The 19,286-nt window shown below is 33.6% G+C and overlaps 1 protein-coding gene across 7 annotated transcripts in view; it reads left to right on the forward strand.

Moving 5' to 3' along the window:
* Positions 1-19,286, forward strand: part of CDH18 (cadherin 18) — a 293,583-nt gene that overhangs the window by 154,159 nt on the left and 120,138 nt on the right. For all 7 annotated transcript variants that reach the window (XM_039714880.1, XM_039714879.1, XM_039714883.1 and 4 more), the window contains 2 exons: positions 10,983-11,277; positions 17,785-17,904. In XM_039714880.1, coding sequence (XP_039570814.1) covers positions 10,983-11,277; positions 17,785-17,904 — 415 coding nt within the window. The remainder of the gene's footprint in view (positions 1-10,982; positions 11,278-17,784; positions 17,905-19,286) is intronic.

The raw sequence follows: 19,286 nt of genomic DNA on the forward strand, positions 1-19,286 counted from the left end.
ACAGAAAATGTGTTAGTGAATAAATTATACATCCAAAGAAGACTATATGTGCTCTGTATTGACACTCTCTTGTACTGCTAGCAAGAATGTGTAGTAATTGAATGTGTAGCAAAAAAGGTGTAGTGAACATCTATTAATGGTCATTTCAGTGGCCTCCCAGAATTAACTGTTTTTATATTAGTTTTCCTGTCATTTTACACATATTGTTTTAAAGAATCACTTGTACCTAACAGTTTATTGGCAGCCAGTAGTTTTAGGGGTTGTAATCTTATTCTGCCTGAGCATTTTTTGAGAAGGGAGAAGGTGTCAGAGCACCTCTGAAAAGACAAATCATCAAAATATTAATGATAAATTACATCTATATTGATGTACCAGCATACCCATAAGAAACACTAAAGAGAGGAATATATTGCCTTGAAGTGTGAATAGTATGGTTCTGGTTATAGTATAGTTTGAATACTGGTCCTGGAGAAGATCAAATTTTAACAGTTTTCTTTTCATCCCTTACTTTAGTAAGTGATAGTACTGAACAAAACGTCATGTCTGGGATTCTTCACATGTACAGAAAGAGAACATTTGTGCTACCTATTGGAATTGGATGATAGTGAACAAAGCTTAGTTCTTTCTTAATCAGAAACATCAGATTTTGTATTAAAAGTCAAATGCAGATTACATTGCTGTTCATTTTAGGAAATTAATAAGCCTGTGTCTTTCTCTGTTGAAATGCTGTCTGTTAAACACTGTCAAAAGGTAACTGGAAGAAAGTAGCTCTCAACTAGATTTTTCTTGTATTAAATTCAAGATAATTCCACAGTCCAGATATATCTTTCCTACAGAAAAAGGAAAGCAAGTTCAAGCATGAAACATATGTCACTTTACAATAGACAGCAAAGAACATAAGTATTTTCAGTGAGTAAAGTAGAACTTTGAGGAGAAGGTATTATTTAATTTTAAAATATCAATTTATCTGAAGCTATGTAAGATAAATTCTTCTGCACACTTTCCATGTTGTTTAACATATGGGATAATGTTAATGTAAATGTTATTGCTTTTACTAGAGCAATACTAGAATACCAAATGTTACACTATTTTACAATATAATGTCATCTGCAGATTCTTCTTGTACATCCCATTATAGAAAAATATACTACAGCTGTTTTTAAAAACATACATATCATGGATTAAACACAGGACAAATTAAGTATATTCCAAATTTAACTGTAAGTCTCTAGAAATTTGGATGGCTTGGACTCTTTGGTTGTTATTTCAAAAATTTAGCATATTTTCTTATTCTCATTTTTAAACTGTGTGTTGTCAGTCACAATGAAGAATGGCAGTTGTCCATGAAAAAATGGAAATTGTCTGTACTGGGCTGAAAAAATATCATGCAGCACTTGCAAGTATATTATCAGGTGCAAAATGCAACAAAACATTGCACATTACACCAGGCCTTCACACAAGTGCTGTTTCAAAACACCAGTGAGTCATTAATTGTGATGTAAAACTGTCTTATAAACATTTTCAGAACTTGTGTTTTCCTAGTCTGGAAGTTGTACTGAAGTAAATTTGAAATGAGGAGTTTGTTATGTCTTAAAATCAAAAACTTGCATTAGTGACAGTACAGGTTTTTATGAACTGCAGTGGATCATGGTAAATCTAGAAAGATAAAAGAAGCAGTAGCACAGTACCACTTTGAAAAAACTGTGCTAATAGGTAACAATGGCTTCATTGTAAACCTTGTGTTGAGAAATTTTATAAATATTTATTGTTGGGGATGCTTGTGTGAAATAAGGAAATACAGAGAAAAGATTCTTAAATTTCCCCATTTTATATTCATATGGGATCCAAAAGGTTTTTGTAACAGCTCACAAAAATAATGGTAAAGTTAAGGAAAGTGGTTTACACTCCCATTCACTGGCATTGATGTTTCTATTTTTTTATTCCTACTTGTGAAAGTATAATCATCTTTGTTACTGCAGTCATTACATGATGTATCTGTGGAGAAGGCTGATGGTAAGCTTCTGAACATGAGCCCTCTGACTTACACAACAAAGATGTTCAAAGATATTCAAAGATGTTCAGAGCTGGAATTTTTTCATTATCAATGTATTTTGAGACACAGGTGATCTTTTAAATTTATGGAAACATTCCCTCAACATGATGTTGTGGAGATTTTTTACTGTGTCATGTAGTACTTTTGTTTCTAGCAAACAAGAAGAGTTCTACATTAGAGGAAGAAGGAAAATGTCTGTAAACAGAAAAAAAAATACTGCACTCTCTTCTAGGAGAGATTCTGAAGAAGGGTGATCAGCTGTGACAATTGTAATAGAAACTGTATACAGAAGGAGTTTTTTTACAAATATAAATTTCACCCAAGAAGAAGAGATGTAGACCATATGAAAAAGATGAAATCATATTCCAGATGCAAAACCAGAACATGATTTTAAGGGTTTAAGACTGCATAAGGAGTGAATCAATATCCCAATAAGTTCATATTCTGATTTTCAATGTTATGATACTACTTCCTAATATTTCAAAAGTATATAACAAAGAAGTCTTAACAAATAAAGTGACCAAAAGAAAAAAATCATCTCAATAATAATAATACATATATTTATTTTACCTGGAAAATGCATTATTATGCTTTGATAGGGAGTTCACAAAAATATGGCGATTAAATCCTTTTAAAACAATGATATATGCAGTCCTTGATGACACATGGTAGTGCATTCTTTTCTGTTTTTTCAGAATGAAGTAACTTTTTCACCTGAAATAGAAGCCATTGGACAGTAGCTAACCTGTTTTCTTTACGCAATCTTAAAAATTTCTCAGCAAATTAGCTTCAAAGACATCAAACTCGAAAATGTGTGAATGTTTTGTGGAAGAATGGGATAAAAGGAAGCTGGTAAATTAATTATCTCTCCTTGATCTTTTCCACATAATATTTTTTTTCCTAATCAAACTCTGTAATTGAGTAAGCAATCAGGTCCCTGGCAAAAAAAAATTTCTCTTGCTGATTTCACATGGCTCACAAGCACTACATCAGAAAATCACACATTTATTTTTTCTCTTCACAGTATTTCTTAGGAAGAGCAAAGTAAAAAGAAGTAATTTAGAATATCACATGAGTACACAGCAGAGTTGTTTTCCCAGAGCTTAAAAATTAATGTGCTGTCTTCAGATCTTTCATAAAGTAAACAGTATTAGCTGTAGCACTGTCAAACAAACAAGCAAACAAATAAATGGTACTTTCAAAAAGAGTTTGAGTACTATTACACTTACAGCTATGTGCTGCAGGGAGCTATTTCTATCACTCTCAATATCAGGAGAAGCTCTATGCATGGAGATCACACATAGTATAAAATTCATTGATCAGGGTTTTAGAGAGCTAATAGCTTTTTCACATACTGAAAAATCCTAAATAATCCTTAGGTTGGCATTCCTGTTCAGTAAAAAATATACATATTTTCTTTTTGGAAGACCCTATTACAATGGATTGTGTTCCCTTTTTGCCTTCTGTACTGAAAATGGACAGAAAAAGAGAAGTTTGATTTTCTCTTTGTACATATGGGAAAAACAAAAAAAAAAATGCAATGAAAGTAGCTTGACCAAAGAAGTACCAGAAATGAAGGTCAAAATCACCTGTAGAAAGTCTGCAGAAACAGTGTGTGGAAACACACTGTTTTTACTCGTGCTTTTACTCCATTATTGTCACAATGTGCAATGTTTTTCAGCGAACAATAGCTTTTCACTGCATCAGTGATGTTCCAAGCCCCGAACTCTTGCATCTCTTGTGTTTTTTCAGGGAATATATGCACTTACTGTTTTTCTGACCTTGACCTCTTCAATTTCTTAAGCAAACATACTTTCATGTGAAAGCAGGCTGACTTGAGCAGGTAATGCAAGTTATGATATTGGTACCTAGGACTGCTTTTGGCTTCCTTGAGGTTTAATGCATCTGTGACTGTGTAGGTGAATGCTGAGGCATTTACAAAGAGCTTCAGTGGTCTAAGTGAGAGGTTTGCAGAACCTGTGCCCAAGAGTAAATCCACGAACTGGAAAGCTTCTATTTCCCATTACTGCTTGTGCCCATCTGTAGGAATAGTGAGATATTTAGAAGTGCTTTATGCTGGCATATCACCACCTTATTGTGATTTAGGAACACAAACAAAAGGAAAACATTCTTCCTACAATGATGATGATGTGAGGTCAAGGTTTATTTGAGTGGCAATGTATCATCAAGTCATTTGGACTCAAACTGTCAAATTTATGGTCCTCCTGAATGGATCTAGGAATCTAAGTTATCACCACGATTACAGATTTATTGATTTTAAAGTGAGATTTAGTGAGAGTAGTTGTGAAGAAACACTGAAAACTGAAGACCAAATATGAATATTTTTTTCTTATTTCTTAGTAATTTGCTTCTCTTCAAGTCTGTGAAACTCTTAAAAACCTCTAAAGCCCATATGCTATGTAAATCCTAGTTCCTGGAAAAATAGAATAGATTCTACGCCCATCACAGCATTTGCCCAAGTAAAAGATTTCTGAAATGAAAGCTTACTGCTGTGAAGAGAGCTCAGATAAAAACTTCACCAGAGTGTAATTATTTTTCTTCCATACAGAAGATGCATATTATGGACACATAGTGCACTAAAATAACAATTTGGGATTCTATTTCTTAAAAATATATAGTGTTCTTTGAAAACAAAATGACAGGTTTTTTATGTATAATATTTTATTGTGTTGTTTTAGAATTACTTTTTTTTTTCCTTTTTCTTTTTCATTCCCCGGATTTCCTTTGTTTAGAGAGAAAATAGAAGCTAACATTGACCACTTGTGGCTGCTTTAGTATGCCTGATGTTGTTTCAGATGTGATTGCTTATGCACCTGCACACTTCTGCCATTGCAGTCTCCCTAATGGCTGCAGCAAAGGAGCAGACTTCAGAGAAGCCGCTTGCAAGCAGAAACATCTTGCAAGAACAGATGTTTGTGTTATATTGTGAAGTTAATATTGTTTCAGTTGTGTTTTTCCTGGATGATTGCAATCCAATTATTTTTCTTCTATCTCAGAAAACTCATTCAGCAGATGGGGGAAATTGTGGTTTTCTATTTTCTTCCTCTGTTTGACAAGGGTATGGAATAACTTTTTGTCAATTTGTGGACACTGCTATGGATAGTACACTTATCTCCTGGGCTAATGATTCCCTCTGAAAATTCCATCAAGATGTGTGACATTGCCCAGAGCGGTGTCTTTCATTAAAAAATACATTATAGCTCAGACCAAGGGAAGCTAGTCAGCAGCATATCTGACAGTGTTTTTACTGCATAGACACAATGAACATTTCAGTAGTATCAGCTAGACTCTGCTTTTGCAGTGTGCATCATCAATAAAAATTTTAAAGGCAGCTTTTATTACTAATAAGTTACTGCAACATTTCTTTTAAATTAAATGTTTTGTCTATATAAATGTCAAAGGAAATCAGTATGATTGCAGTTCTTATTAGAAGGAAGATTAAAATATTTTTACTCATTGTGTTAGTGTTCTGCCATTAATTCTTTATATATCTCTCTACATTTTGATGTTTTTAGTGAGGCAATAAACTGTTCTGTGTAACAAAAGCAAAAGAACTGAAAACATTCCATTCCTCTATGTTTTGCTAAAGCTCATACCTCATGTTGAGCTAATTTTGTCATCCCTCTGGACTGGGCACTCATTGGTAGACTTTACTACAGTAGAGTTGTGCTGAGTCCCTCTTGTCAAGTTAAACTGATTGACAGTTAAAATTAAGAAGGGGAGATTCTGCTGCTTTCCTTGAAAGAATGTGGTGCTCTTTGAACAGAACACAATATTCAAGACATAATGGTAGTGTCATTATCATAACTCAGGCTTTGCTTTTGGAATCCTGTACAAATTATTTTTATTTTTTTTATTTTACAACAATAATTTTAATTATCTGCAGTTATTTCAAAATACTTTAAGTGTTTATATACATAACCACTTCTATTCTTATTAAATTCATTAGATTAGTGCAACAGTTCTTGATTTTTTTCAAATCAGCCTTGGATTTGAATTTAGTTCATATAAGGCAATCTCTTCATAATATTTTTGGGTTTTGGAATAAGATATATCCAGATCATATATCAAGAATTTACTGGTAGTCCAACTAAAAATACTGTAAAAGTCATAAGCAGTCCACTTAAAATGCCACCCACACTACACTCCAAGAATGCCGATTTTTCAACTAAAGCAAACAGGAGGGAGCAGTCATGCAGTTAAATCGGTAACAGACAACTCTTCTGCTTTACAATTACCCCTCTTATCCAGGCTTTTTTCTCTTCTGGTCATGCATGGTTTCCTGGATGCAGCTTGTTTTCCTGAGGCAAGTGCAGGGGAGCATGGTGATCACTGTGAGTTGTTAACATTCCGCATTCCCAGGAGAACTAGGATGTTGGCTTTCTCCTCAATTTTTGGATTGAGTTTTGGTTTTGCAGTACTTATTGGTGTGGGGTTTTTTTTCCATTGAGCCTCTTTCCTATTGTCCAGTAGTTTCTGCCTATGTGTGGTCAGTTGCTTGACAAGTAGGTATATTTAAATATTTGGATGTATGAAGTGGCTAAGCATCAGCTAAAACAATGCAGATGTATGAAGTTGATTGGTAGTGAATAAAGCCAGGGACTAAGCAGCAGCCTCCTGATATTTGTGGTTGTGATTAGGCTTTAGCCACTTGATCATTTTTCATTTGCAAACAGTAACAACACTTTAGTAGGTGGGTAATTAGCCTTCAATCTGTAAATTCATTTCACAGCAGTTGATATGCTGGTGCATCAAAAAAAGTATTTAAAGATTCATAGTGTCAAAATTTATATAAGAATATAAAGAATACTCATTAACTGAAATATTTGCATGTATCTGCAAATCATGCCTTTGATTAATGTAGCCCTTCTGCAATTTCTGCAGGATTTCTAAAAGGAAATAAGCTTATAAATGGATTGATGGAAGAAAAATGTTGAAGTCTTAGCAAAACAGGGACACCTTGGTTACTGTTCTGCAAAATCAGTCATACACTACTGATATGGGATAGTTAAATACTGAGGAGCCATCATAAATCTTTCTGGATGCAACGTGCTATTAAATATGTCAAGAAGTGTAGACCACTGGGTTGAAAAAGGGAATGTTCCAGATAGGCCCATTTCCTATCACATTCAGCTTCTTCTTTCCGTAAAAAAAAAAAAAAAAAAAAATCAGACAAATAAAGACAGAAAGAATGACCAAAGGGGATGAAAATTGAATACTTTCTGGCAGCTTCTGGTTGTGGACAGATTCAGCATATTAAACAGATATATTCTTGTTGGAAGTGTAACCAAATCAGCAGTAAGCCAGCCCAGCACTTAGAATGGAGTCCATATTTCCACAGGGGATTCCTAAGTCTTCACTGACTGCAGTTTGGAGAATTGGAGATGTTGCTGGCATAGATCAGCAGAGTGAGGAAGCTCCCTGAGCTCCCTGGGAGTGGGACACTGGGGACTCCCTCAAGTGGGTCCTGACTGGGCCACACCTTTCTGGTTTGAGAATACTTCCCCAGGTCACAGGAGTTAGGTCTCAACAAAACATGGGTTGGCTTGCATTTGCATTGCTTAATGACATTCTCCTCTGTGCCAAATTAATCTGAAAGAGAAATAACTACAGCAGTCCCAAGCAGAGAGAAAGGCCACCATTGTTCAGCTAGATTTTGCCCCCTCAGTATCTTTTAGAAACTATTATAGGCAGTGCTGCAGAGATACGCTCTTCCAAACCATGTATTTGCAACCTAAGAGATGAATCGCGTTTATTCTAATTGGAAATGCTTTTGTGGAGTAAACCACTTGTGGAGATGATTTCATAGTACAGAGAGAAAAGAGAGAAGTGCACCATGCTCAGGGACACAAATCTCTAGTTAATCTGGTAAACATTGTCTGAAGTAGGGATTCCCAGGGGCTCTCTCAGCACAACGCATATTGCAAATAAGCATTTGGGAGAAGTCTTGATATTTTTCTACTTGGACCAATTTGTACTAAGATGGAAGAATTAAAGAAGACAAACAGTTCTTTAATCTTTGCTTTGCAGGAAAACTGAGATATGAACAACTGACAAAGAAAATGCCATTTTACTATGCAGAATCCTCCTCTGTGGGTTTAAAATTTAGCATTAGAAATTGAAATGCAAAAATCAAAGTGTTATATTTCAAACAATATAAGACATATCTGGAAGTAAGGAAGCAGGAACTTCTTTTAGCTTTTACTTCTTTTCTGTTGCTGCCTTACAACTGCAGTTTAAAATACCCAGTTGTAAATGGAAAGCTTCCAGTTGTTATTAATATACAGATAGTTTTCTTCTGATGATACTCTTGCCTTTATTTTTCAGTTGAAGCTTATTAAGTGACAATGTTCAGCAGGAACAATGTACAATTTGTTGACCATGAAAGCAGCTGAGTATCTTTTGTGTTTCCTAACTTTTCTCACTTTTAGATGTAAAAACCCTCTGACTCAAAATAAATCTGTATTTTCTTCACTGATGACAAGTACAAAGAGAGATTTCTTCACAATAAGAAAACAGCTAATGTTATTAATTTTTGAAATGGTCCATGCATTTTGTGCAGTTATAATGAATTTGTGAACATGCCTTTCTGCAGTATGGTATTGGAATGGCACGCCTATGTTGATACTTGGTGTTTTGGAGAACCTTACTTTTTATATTCCACAGAAATTCCATATTATGTGTATTTCTTACCCCTAGAATTTTTTAAATCAATTCATGTGTTCATAATTGTAGTTATAGATGCAGTAATTTTTGCTGGGATCTCTACTTGATATACTTGAATGTCCTTTCATATATACTCCTGTAGAGGTAAAAGGAGAGAAGTATGGTGGAAAGCTTTCAGATCTTTTTCTGTTTGGATTAGTTTTGAGCTCCTTATAGCGTCATAAACTCATCAAATTTGTTATTTTGCTGTTAGCATTTGCAAAGACTAGCATTGAGGGCTCATTTTATCCCAAAAAGATCGTACAATTCTAATTGGTTTTGAGAAATTAAAGTATCAGTGAAACTATTCTAGAATACCAGAATACCCACTACTATTGTTTTTTAGAAATAAAACACTTCAAATAACATTTTGACATGTTGGAAGTTTGGATTCTTGTTGTTTTATATAGAATTAATTATTCCTTTGTTAATACAGTGTTATCCTAAGGATAGGAAGCAATTAATTTTGCCAATGACTACTCTAAATGAAATGTGTAAGACTGTTCTGCCCTATAAAAGCTTGCCAAACAAGCAGACACTATTGCTACTTATTTCTTTGTTTGATTAAAAAAAAAAAAGAGTCCATAGTAGTGACCCAGTTTTGTGTTCATTATTCAGTCAGACCTTCATGTGACTCAGATAAGTATATAGTGCATTGACTGAAGTTGTACTGAAATTTATGAGTTGAAAAACTTAATTTATTAAATTTCCCCCTTCCAAACCCCCTTACCATAAAAGATATAAATTATGTGCAACACCATAATTTCATGAGTTTTCTAGAAAAGATGAAACGTCTCATCAAGCACCGTGTGTTTATTCCTTTTACTAATAACAAGGAATATAATTTCAAAGGCAAAACAAAGGTCCAGGAAAAAAAATACCCTAGTGTGTGTGAGAAAATATCCTCACCTCTGTGTCTTAATTTAAAAAAAAAAGTTGTTTTATACCATACAAGTCTTATTTTCTTTCTATCCAACCTTCTATGGTTTTTGAACTGAGAATGAAAACAGGAAAGTAACACCTTGCATCCTATGAATTAAAAATAATATCTGTCATTCTCTTTCTGCTTTACTCAGATTCTGCATCAAAATTTTGTAATGACACACTGCAGATACTAAAACATATTCAGGGCAGTAGGATAAGGATAAAAATGTATGTCTTCTTAAAATAAGAAAGTTTCACTTCTGATTTCACATCACAGTATAACTGCACAATACCTGAGGCTGTTTCTTCTGCTTTATCACTTGGTTCTTATTATGTTCCTCAATAAATACATTATATTCTTAAATTTGTTTCAAAGGAAAAAAAAATGCAAATCCACAAAACTTTATATAAAGTTTATATAAAAATCACCCTTTCTTATCAAAGAACACATGTTCATGTTTTTGTTATAAACAGGCAATAGCTTAAAATTAGGTTAGCAACAGTGAGGCAGTGGTAAGCCATATCATATTATCTTTTAACATACCAATCTACTTACTGGGTTTTCCACCCACCCCCCACTCCCCAACAGTTTACAACTTTACAGTACTAAAGGAAGAATACTATATATTTAATGTATATTTCACAGAACAAGGTCTTATGAACAATGAAAATGCTGAAAGTCTCTGTCAAACTTCGTTATTTAACTATAAATAATTTAAATACAAGCAAATTAGATAACTTTCTAGCTAAAAATAAACAAACAAATCCAAAGAAAATGCCAATGTTTGTTGTGGGGTAGACTAATCCTGGACAGACATCTGCCATTGGCACAGTGTGCAGTTTTCGTTCACAGTAAATGATGTTGTCCTTGGGGCCACAGAGGAAAATGTAGGTGGGACAATTCTCAGTGGGAATGCATCCAGTTTTGTGGTTAGGACAGGGTTTCAAGCAATGAGTGCTGAAAAATAACAACAAGAAGGACTAAAACCAAAATCAAATAAAACAAAAACCATCACAATTACTAGAATATTCTTGACTTAAGGAAGGTTTCTAGAATGGGTGTATAACCCAAGGAATCCAGTTAAAGAAATTAAATATGCTGGGTGGAAAATTACCCAACAAAGTGACTGTGTTGCCAGAAAGAGCTTATGAGGAATTATGGCAAGAATTGGGAGAGTTGAAAACAAAACAGAAAGGTGCTGACAGTAATATTATAGTCTTCATATCTTATTTAATATTTAATTAATTATATATGATTTTATGTGTTTTTATTCTACAGCTGCATTCCAATTCCGACAAAGGTGATGGATCAGTCAAATACATTCTTACTGGAGAAGGGGCAGGGACTATATTTATTATTGATGACACAACTGGAGACATCCATTCAACCAAAAGCCTAGATCGAGAGCAGAAGACACACTATGTGCTTCATGCCCAAGCTATTGATAGACGGACAAACAAGCCACTCGAGCCCGAATCTGAGTTCATTATCAAAGTGCAGGATATCAACGACAATGCACCAAAATTTACAGATGGACCATACATTGTTACTGTGCCAGAGATGTCTGAAATGGGTAAGGAAAACAAACTGCTATTCAACAGTCTTTTAATGAGTGCAAATGCCATATACTGTTTGTCAAAGTTATCATCACAACATTGAGTGTATGTTAAATATATTGGAGTTAAGAAGATATGAGAACAAGACATGAAATACAACTTGTGTGTTACTGGTGATATTCATAGTAAGAAAACAGTATGCACACATGTGCTAATTGTAAGAGGAGAGTCATGCTTAATCTTGAATGCTTTAACTTATATTCTTTGGCAAATTGCAGTTTCCATTCTAAAATAAAAAGGTGTATTCACATATCCTTATTCAACTGCACACTTTATGGCATTCTCTTATGTCTACATTAGCAGTCTATACAATTCACAGAATTAAACACAAAGGAACAGTAGTTCCCTAGATTATATTCAATATATGTTTATTTATCAAACTTCTTATAAAATGAACTGAAGCTCAAAAAAATACCAATCTTTGGTTTTCCCTGTTACGTGGTTCAAATGTTCTTATTCTATGAGGTGCTGCATTATGCAGTCAGTTTCCTTTATTTAATACTTCTCTGGTGATTAAATTAGTTTATGACTTTCCTTTAATAGAAGAATTTCTAACAGAATTTTTCACAAGGACTAAAGTGCCGTATTTCTGTGAGTAAATCCATGACAATGCAAACAATACATGTTTGTGTGAATTATTACAATGAGTGCATAGAGCTTCCAGTAAGAATATTGTGGCTCTGTATAAAACCTTCTCATCTGTCTTTGATAATTCACTGTGGTACAAAGCTTTACTGCTAGAGTTGCAGTTCATTTCAGTATCATGTAAGCTTTTATCTCAGTTATCTCCTCTTACACCACAGACTGTCTTAATGAGGAATTCATTTCCTTTGTCAACTGTTTCCAAAAATGTGTAACTCCATCTTTCTCTTTCTTTGGTTTTCTTTGACTATAATGGAAACCATTTTAATTGATTATTTCCTTCACCTTTATAGGCATTTTATTCTCTACATAGAAGGAAAGATAATGGAAGAGAGATCAATATTATCTTCAAAATCAAAAGTAGCTGATATAATTATTTTTGCTTGTATTATATTCATAAAAGTTGTATTTTTCTTTCATCTTCTCAATATTGAGAATTCTGACATAAATGTTAGTCATAATTCTGCAGTAACCAGAATCTGATATTGCTGTTCAACTATATCATACATGGTAATGTTTTGCAAAGAATGATTAGAATAATTTTGGATGGTATTTTTTGTTGTAAAACAGAGTGGATTATGGTAAATCAAAGAAGCTTTACCAGAATAATAGAGAATTGATTATTATGTTTTATACTAAACATTTTGATGTTGAAGCTGAAAACCACCACACTCATTAGTGCATTAAGCAGGAAACCTCAAAATTAATAAAATTTCAAATTAACAAACCAAAACAACTACAGTGTTTTATAAAAAAATACTTTCCTGGTTGGTCTTGAAGCAAACCATTAAAATATCTATTCCACAAGACTTCAGTGTTGTGTGAATAAACCTGAATTTTCATATCCTAGCACACAGGCATTCTGTTGTAGGTATACATTATATTTTCATTGCAGATTTATTATCTCTATTTACTTTTTTCTCCAGTTGATTTGTTTCTATTTTTCACATTCTGAAAACATTTTTATTGTCTGCAATTGCAGAAAGACTAATTCTGTTACTACTTCCACCGGATACATTCTTTGTGTCTAATGATGGCGATACCTGTCACTTTTATTAGTTTTATAATTAGCATAGTTTTTTTGACATTTAGCTGTGGAGTCTACACGTAACTGAACTTGTTGATGTTTTTCTGCAAATTTCTAAGGAGGTCACACTGAATTTCTTCAGATTTTTATGTTATCATTTAAAGATCTTTAAAAATTACTTTAAAATTACTGTCTCTCTGGAACAGTTCTCATGCTAAGTGGTACTATTTTTGATCTCCATTATTTTGCTTAGTTTCAGCAGCAGGTTCTTGTTTTTCTCCTTAAGATCTTAGCTGCTATTTTCCCCACAACTTGAATTGAATCTAGTTGTAAAAGCTGTAGGATCTTTATGGCTTTTCTTTTTCAAGTCACTGACAAGTAGAGAAATGTTTTGTTAATTTTTTTTGGCAAATATTAGGCCACAGTTTTCAGTGTGACACAAAATAAACATACTGTTTATGCTTTATGTACTATTCTAGGAGAGATGAAAAAAAAATCATCTATTCCTTGCCTTCAATGAAACTTTTCTGTAAAATTTGGCTCAAGAGCCAAAATTTATATCTGAAATTTTGTCTTCTGTAGTACGGAAAACTCAGTTACACTGAGATCTCTGTAGTCTGCTTTAAGGTTTACAAAAGTCATCTTTATGTAAATTAAAGGAAAATAAGAATATTTTTCAGTCAGTAAAAGTCTTCCAGATGTGTTGTCAGCTGCAAAATGAGTGAAACTCTCCATGCTAAATTTTTAGTGCTGAGATAGTTTAGAGTTGAGCCTAGATGACCTCCTGATGGTTTTTCCAACCCTAACAATTCTGTCACACTCTGATAAGATTATTCCAAATAAATTCTACTTAAGAAATTAATAGGCACAGTAAACATTTCTGAACTTCTTTTGATAGTATTCCAATGTGAGATAGTAATAATTTCAGATAATCTGGAAGACAATGTTGTTCATAAATATGATTTTTATTAGAAGTGCCTATTTAACTTCCTATGTTGTGAAATCAAATCACATTTTGCTGACTTGTTAGTGTTTTCATACAGTACTAAGAATTCCTTTAGTTAGGCAGAGAATTCCTGTATTTATTAAACTTCACCTTTTTATCATTTAAGTTTTTTGTTAAAAATTAATCCGTTTGAGATTTAATAGTATAGACAAGTATGAAAAGTAACGCATAAAAATTTGCATTCTCAATGACATATTTTATGAAACTGCCATATTAAAAATTAGAAATTTGTCTTCAGAGAGACAAATTGCAATATTTCAGCTTTTCTTTGAGATATAATAATTTCACAATTTTTTTCTTGCAAACTATATATTTAAAAAACCCCAAAAACTAAAAAAAACCCAAATGGAGATATTTTGAAATAAAAATACATTTTTTTACATAATACATAATTGTTCCCCAATTGAATAATTATTTTTTTAATACTGGGGGGAAAAAAAAGACAAAACATACAAAGTGGTATTCAGAGCATACAGACATGTTTTACAGCTCTTTAGAAAGCATTAATTGAGAAAAGATAATGCCCAAAATGTAAGCTCTGAAATGTATATGGAATGCTAGTTGTACTCTGAATAAGCAGAGACTCCATTTGAGGGAAAAATTTCATTTTTATTTCCTAACTGGAGGGACAAAATTACTTCACTGCAAAACTTTCTTGACCGGAACTCTCACAGTAAGTTAGTAAAGGAAGAAGAGAAGGTATAGGTCTGATGTTCATATCTCTCCTGTGGTGTCCAGAGAAATTAGACCCTTATCTTTTGTAGCTGATTACTCTTTTTTTTTTTGGACTTTTTAACATTTAAAATAGCAAGAGAGCACTACTTTGTAATTCTCTATCTAAATCCTTAATGACACCTAGCTCAACAACAAAAAATTTTGCTGCATCTAAATGATATAAATGTACCCAGATTTGTCATTTTCTTGCCATGCAGATGAACCTCAATGATGCTAACTTTGAAAGGAGTGGTTGGAGGGTAAAAGTATCCTCTTTTCTTTTTTTTTTTTTTGGAAGGCTTTCTAACATGCAGTTTTCACAAGCTGCCTTTCCTCGGTGCTCAGCAAATCAGGCAAGAGTGGGGCAAAAGGCTGGTATGGGGATATCTTATAAAATGCTGAGTGTGCTTGTGTGAGACAGTGAAGAAGTTAAGCTTCTAAGTGCTACATTCTACTGAATGAGAGTTTGAGAGGTAGGGTGGGAGGTTGAGTTAAAATTTGAGATCCTAAGGATTCTTTTAGGTAGAAAGAGAACACTTTGCCACTCTTTGATACAAAATTGCTCTTATTAGGCGTTTCTTGAGAGAGAGATATAGTTGTATTAGAAAATCACCATGGCAAATTTTGGGATGCAATGGCATTCCATTCATGTTAAAATGACCAGTCAGCTGCTTACGTCAGATGCTGCCTTTCGCTGGTTCTGTTTCTTTTCTAGCACATCAATGGGTTATACAAGCACTAAGATTCTTTTAAAATAAGGAGAGAGAAGAAAGTCTTCAAAGAAGGAGAGGATTATGAAATCACAATATTTCTGATTTTTTTTTTCTTCTGAAATAGCCAAACTTGAGTTTATTGAGTTCAAGACCTATCTTGATTTCCTAGAATTCTGGAGAAAAGTGGAAACTCACACTGTTTGGTAACTTTTGGTGACTGTTGGTAGCTGTTTTCCTGGAAAAAGGGAAAACTCTAGACAAAAAGGTACAGAGATTGCCCAGCATTCTGGATAGTAAACTCTGATAGGTGACTGACTATACCAGTTGAATTGATATGCTTTTGTTTTACCCATCAACAAAATAAAATAAAATCATTCTGCATCCATAACTTATTAATCTTCAGTGATTCCACAAGGTTGAACCATACAAGTTCCTCTCAAGCTAGAAATTATTTACAAACTGTGCTACACAAATTACAGCATTTCAATATCATGGACTAGCAGGGGGAAATGTCTGTTCCTGGAAGTGACCTCTTTTTCTGTGTTTAGGTAGCAAATAAATAGGCCTGAACTGATTTCTAGAACACTTTAAGAAAAAATACACAAACTTTCTTTCACATTTGTTTACCTTTCTACATGAACACAAACACAGAGTTTAGTAATTTAGTTGTTACTTATAATATTAACATCTGAATAATTGTGAACATACAACTAGCTCCAGCTTGATTTTATTACAATACTTCAAAGTCATCCAAGTAACTTTATACTTCGTTTGTTAATACATTTATCTGCGAGACTGTATACACTTGGACTTTTCAGAGACCAGAACACACTGCAGAGCATTTGCATACAGTTTTACTAAATCTCCAGTAGAGATACAAACAGCAGCTCTTGGTGTCCAAGTTAGCATGGTAAAAGTGAATGAAGAGTTTCTCAAAGAGAGTAGGAACCAAATCTGTGAAGCTTTGCATGGTTAGATTGCTTCATCTGAAGTGAGACTCCATGACTTTACTTACTTCCAAGTCAAGAGCATACTGAGGGAGTGCACATTAACAAATGTTTCTGTGCAATAGAAATTGATCTAAGAGGCTGAATAACTGGAACGGAGAAACTGATGTCCATGCCATATGTATTTGTGAAATCTTATTTTAGATTAGCTCTTGCCTGGTCTCTGAGACTACGTGCCTATTAGAAGTCAGAATAAATCAGATGTGCTGCTAAAGCACATCTCTGGGTTTAGTTGCATCTGAAGAAATCTAGTTAGCATTCTCTGAAATAGTTCTGTAAGGAAAATCAAAGTGTAAAAAATGAAGGAGATCAAGGGTTTCAATTCAAACACACTTCTCCTCTACACTAAAAGTGAATTGAACACCTCAGAGTCGATGTGATACCTCAGTGGTTAATTTAGATGAGAATCTGCTTTCAGATTTTGCAGAGTTATGTGAGAGTAGCCTGTTATTACTGTAGTATTTTAATGCTGGACCAAGGAAGCTGTATAAAGCTGTGTCTACATAAAGACAAACAAAGAGAATGAAGTCTGAGCCCATATTAACTCACAATCTTACACTTACTGATTTCTTATGGGAAGTGTTTGGCAGTGATAGCAAAGATTCATTATTTCATGCCTTGAAAAATACACTGAAATGAAAAAAATACTTGTCTCCATTCTATCTGTGCAGTATTTATGCATTTTATTTTCTCAAAAGGGCTACTCATAACTAAACCCACCTAGTGATATGCTAGAAACTGTGATTTTATTCTTCTAGTGTTTTTTATTACTAGCATAGAAAAAGTCTTTTGAACTCATCTTTCCAATTTGCATCCCCAACTAGGTTCTAGAAGTTATTTGATTTTCAGATCTTTGATGCCTTCCAATAGCTAGATTTTTTATTCATTTAGCAGCTTTTATTCATTTATGCAAGTTACTTTTAATACTTGAACATTAATTTGTATTGTGGATGAAGATAATCCTGAAGTCCATAAACCTGTGTTATTTAGAAGTCAATATACAAGTTTGGGACCTATATGTGTAAACATATGTAAATATTCATGTTATTACTATTTATTGTAATTACTATTTTATTGTAATTACATGCTATGTAATTACTGTTTATATTTACATCTCTGTAATTTCTGTTTAAGTTTGCATGTGTGTAATCAATTGACACATACACATATACACACAATTTTTTTCAAATTAGTGTATCTCTTTTTCCTTTAAAAAATATGTGATGATAACATGCAATTAATCTCTCAGTTTTAGAATGTGAGGACTTCAGAGGTTTTTATTTTAATGTATTTGAAATTATTTTTTTGAAAACTTTATTTATTGCAAGTTAATGTTTATTTTCCTGTATATACAGGTACATCTGTTCTACAGGTGACAGCTACAGATGCAGATGACCCCACATATGGAAACAGTGCCAGAGTAGTGTACAGTATTCTCCAGGGACAGCCATATTTCTCTGTTGACCCCAAAACAGGTGGGTATTTTTTATTTCTGTTGAAATTATTTAACTATTATGTTGCAGTTAATTAAGTGTGCTAAGTGAAAGGCAATGTACACAATGCAGATATGTGGACTTATTTTTCTTAGTGATTTTGTAAGCTGCTTCTTAATTTACTATGAAATTTATAAGTTGCTATGTTTTGCTGAGAACTGAAATGAGCCTGCTGTGAACAGAATTAATTCTGCATCATGTCATGATGTAAACCATTCAGCCAAACTGCAATAGCACTCTTTCATCTTTTCAAGCCTCTGTTTAGGAAGTGACTCAAGTATGCCTAACACATGATTTTAGATGCTTTGTTTTGTCAGAAGGATAGGCTTGGGAGGATTATTGGATGTGTGCTTCAACACTTGTGCCAATATAAATTGTTATAATTTGTGTTTTTTATAAAACTGCAGGACTGCCATTTAACTGAAAATTCATTCTATGATTTGAGAAGTAGAATGAACTGAAATATTTATGCTTAAACTCTATGCATCACCCTTTTTTTTTCCTTTTTCACAAAGTGTAAGTCATGTAAAATGCATCCAAACTGTTTTATTTAAAGAGAGGAGAAATCTCTTTTAAGAATGGGAGTTGTTATTAGTTTGTGATTTTTTTTTGAAGAGCATTATTATGATAATGATATTAACATGATTATACATTTTTAGTGTGCATTTAAAGTCCTCTATAATTGGTAAATAAAATTTAAGAGAGTATATTTTTATATATATTTTTAAACTGTTTTTCCCTGTCTATATCAAAGCTTTAATACTGGGCGGGGGGGGGGGGGGGGGGGGGGTGGGGTGGGGGTGTGGAGTTTTCCTTAGTTAACTGTAGGGAGTAATAATGACTTTTTCAATGTGCTGAAGTGAAATAACAATAGTGTAAATAGTTTCCATTTTGCTGCTTTTGCACTTAAATTTCTTGGCTTGTGTACATTGGTCTCTGTGGTACTAGGAGGTGTACCCTGGTTTCACTACAGCAGAAGTGCTTCTGTGCCATCTCAGAGAGGTTTGAGGTTAGTGCTGCTTTGATTAGGAGACCAAACTCCGTGACCCCCAGAGGAAGGTCTGCCTCAACCTATAATTTTCTAAAAATTTGTGAGCTCATGTTAGAAAGGCCTAGAATGGAAAATCTGTGGTACAGTCCTCACATTCCCCTTGCCCTTAGAAACATAACTAGTTCATATTTCTAAAACTATTTAGTCACTCTGAAGTAATGGCCTGCATTTTTTATTTTTTGTAATGGTGTAGAACTTGTAGTCTGGAGCTGCTATTCAGTCAGTGAAGAATCATAATGGATATTCTCTGTATCAAGTCTTTATCACACAAGAAATAGTATTGTTATAATGAAACAACAGATGGTAGTGTATT

Source organism: Passer montanus, unplaced genomic scaffold, assembly GCF_014805655.1.
Source record: "Passer montanus isolate IOZ18808 unplaced genomic scaffold, ASM1480565v1 scaffold31, whole genome shotgun sequence".
Taxonomy (NCBI): domain Eukaryota; kingdom Metazoa; phylum Chordata; class Aves; order Passeriformes; family Passeridae; genus Passer; species Passer montanus.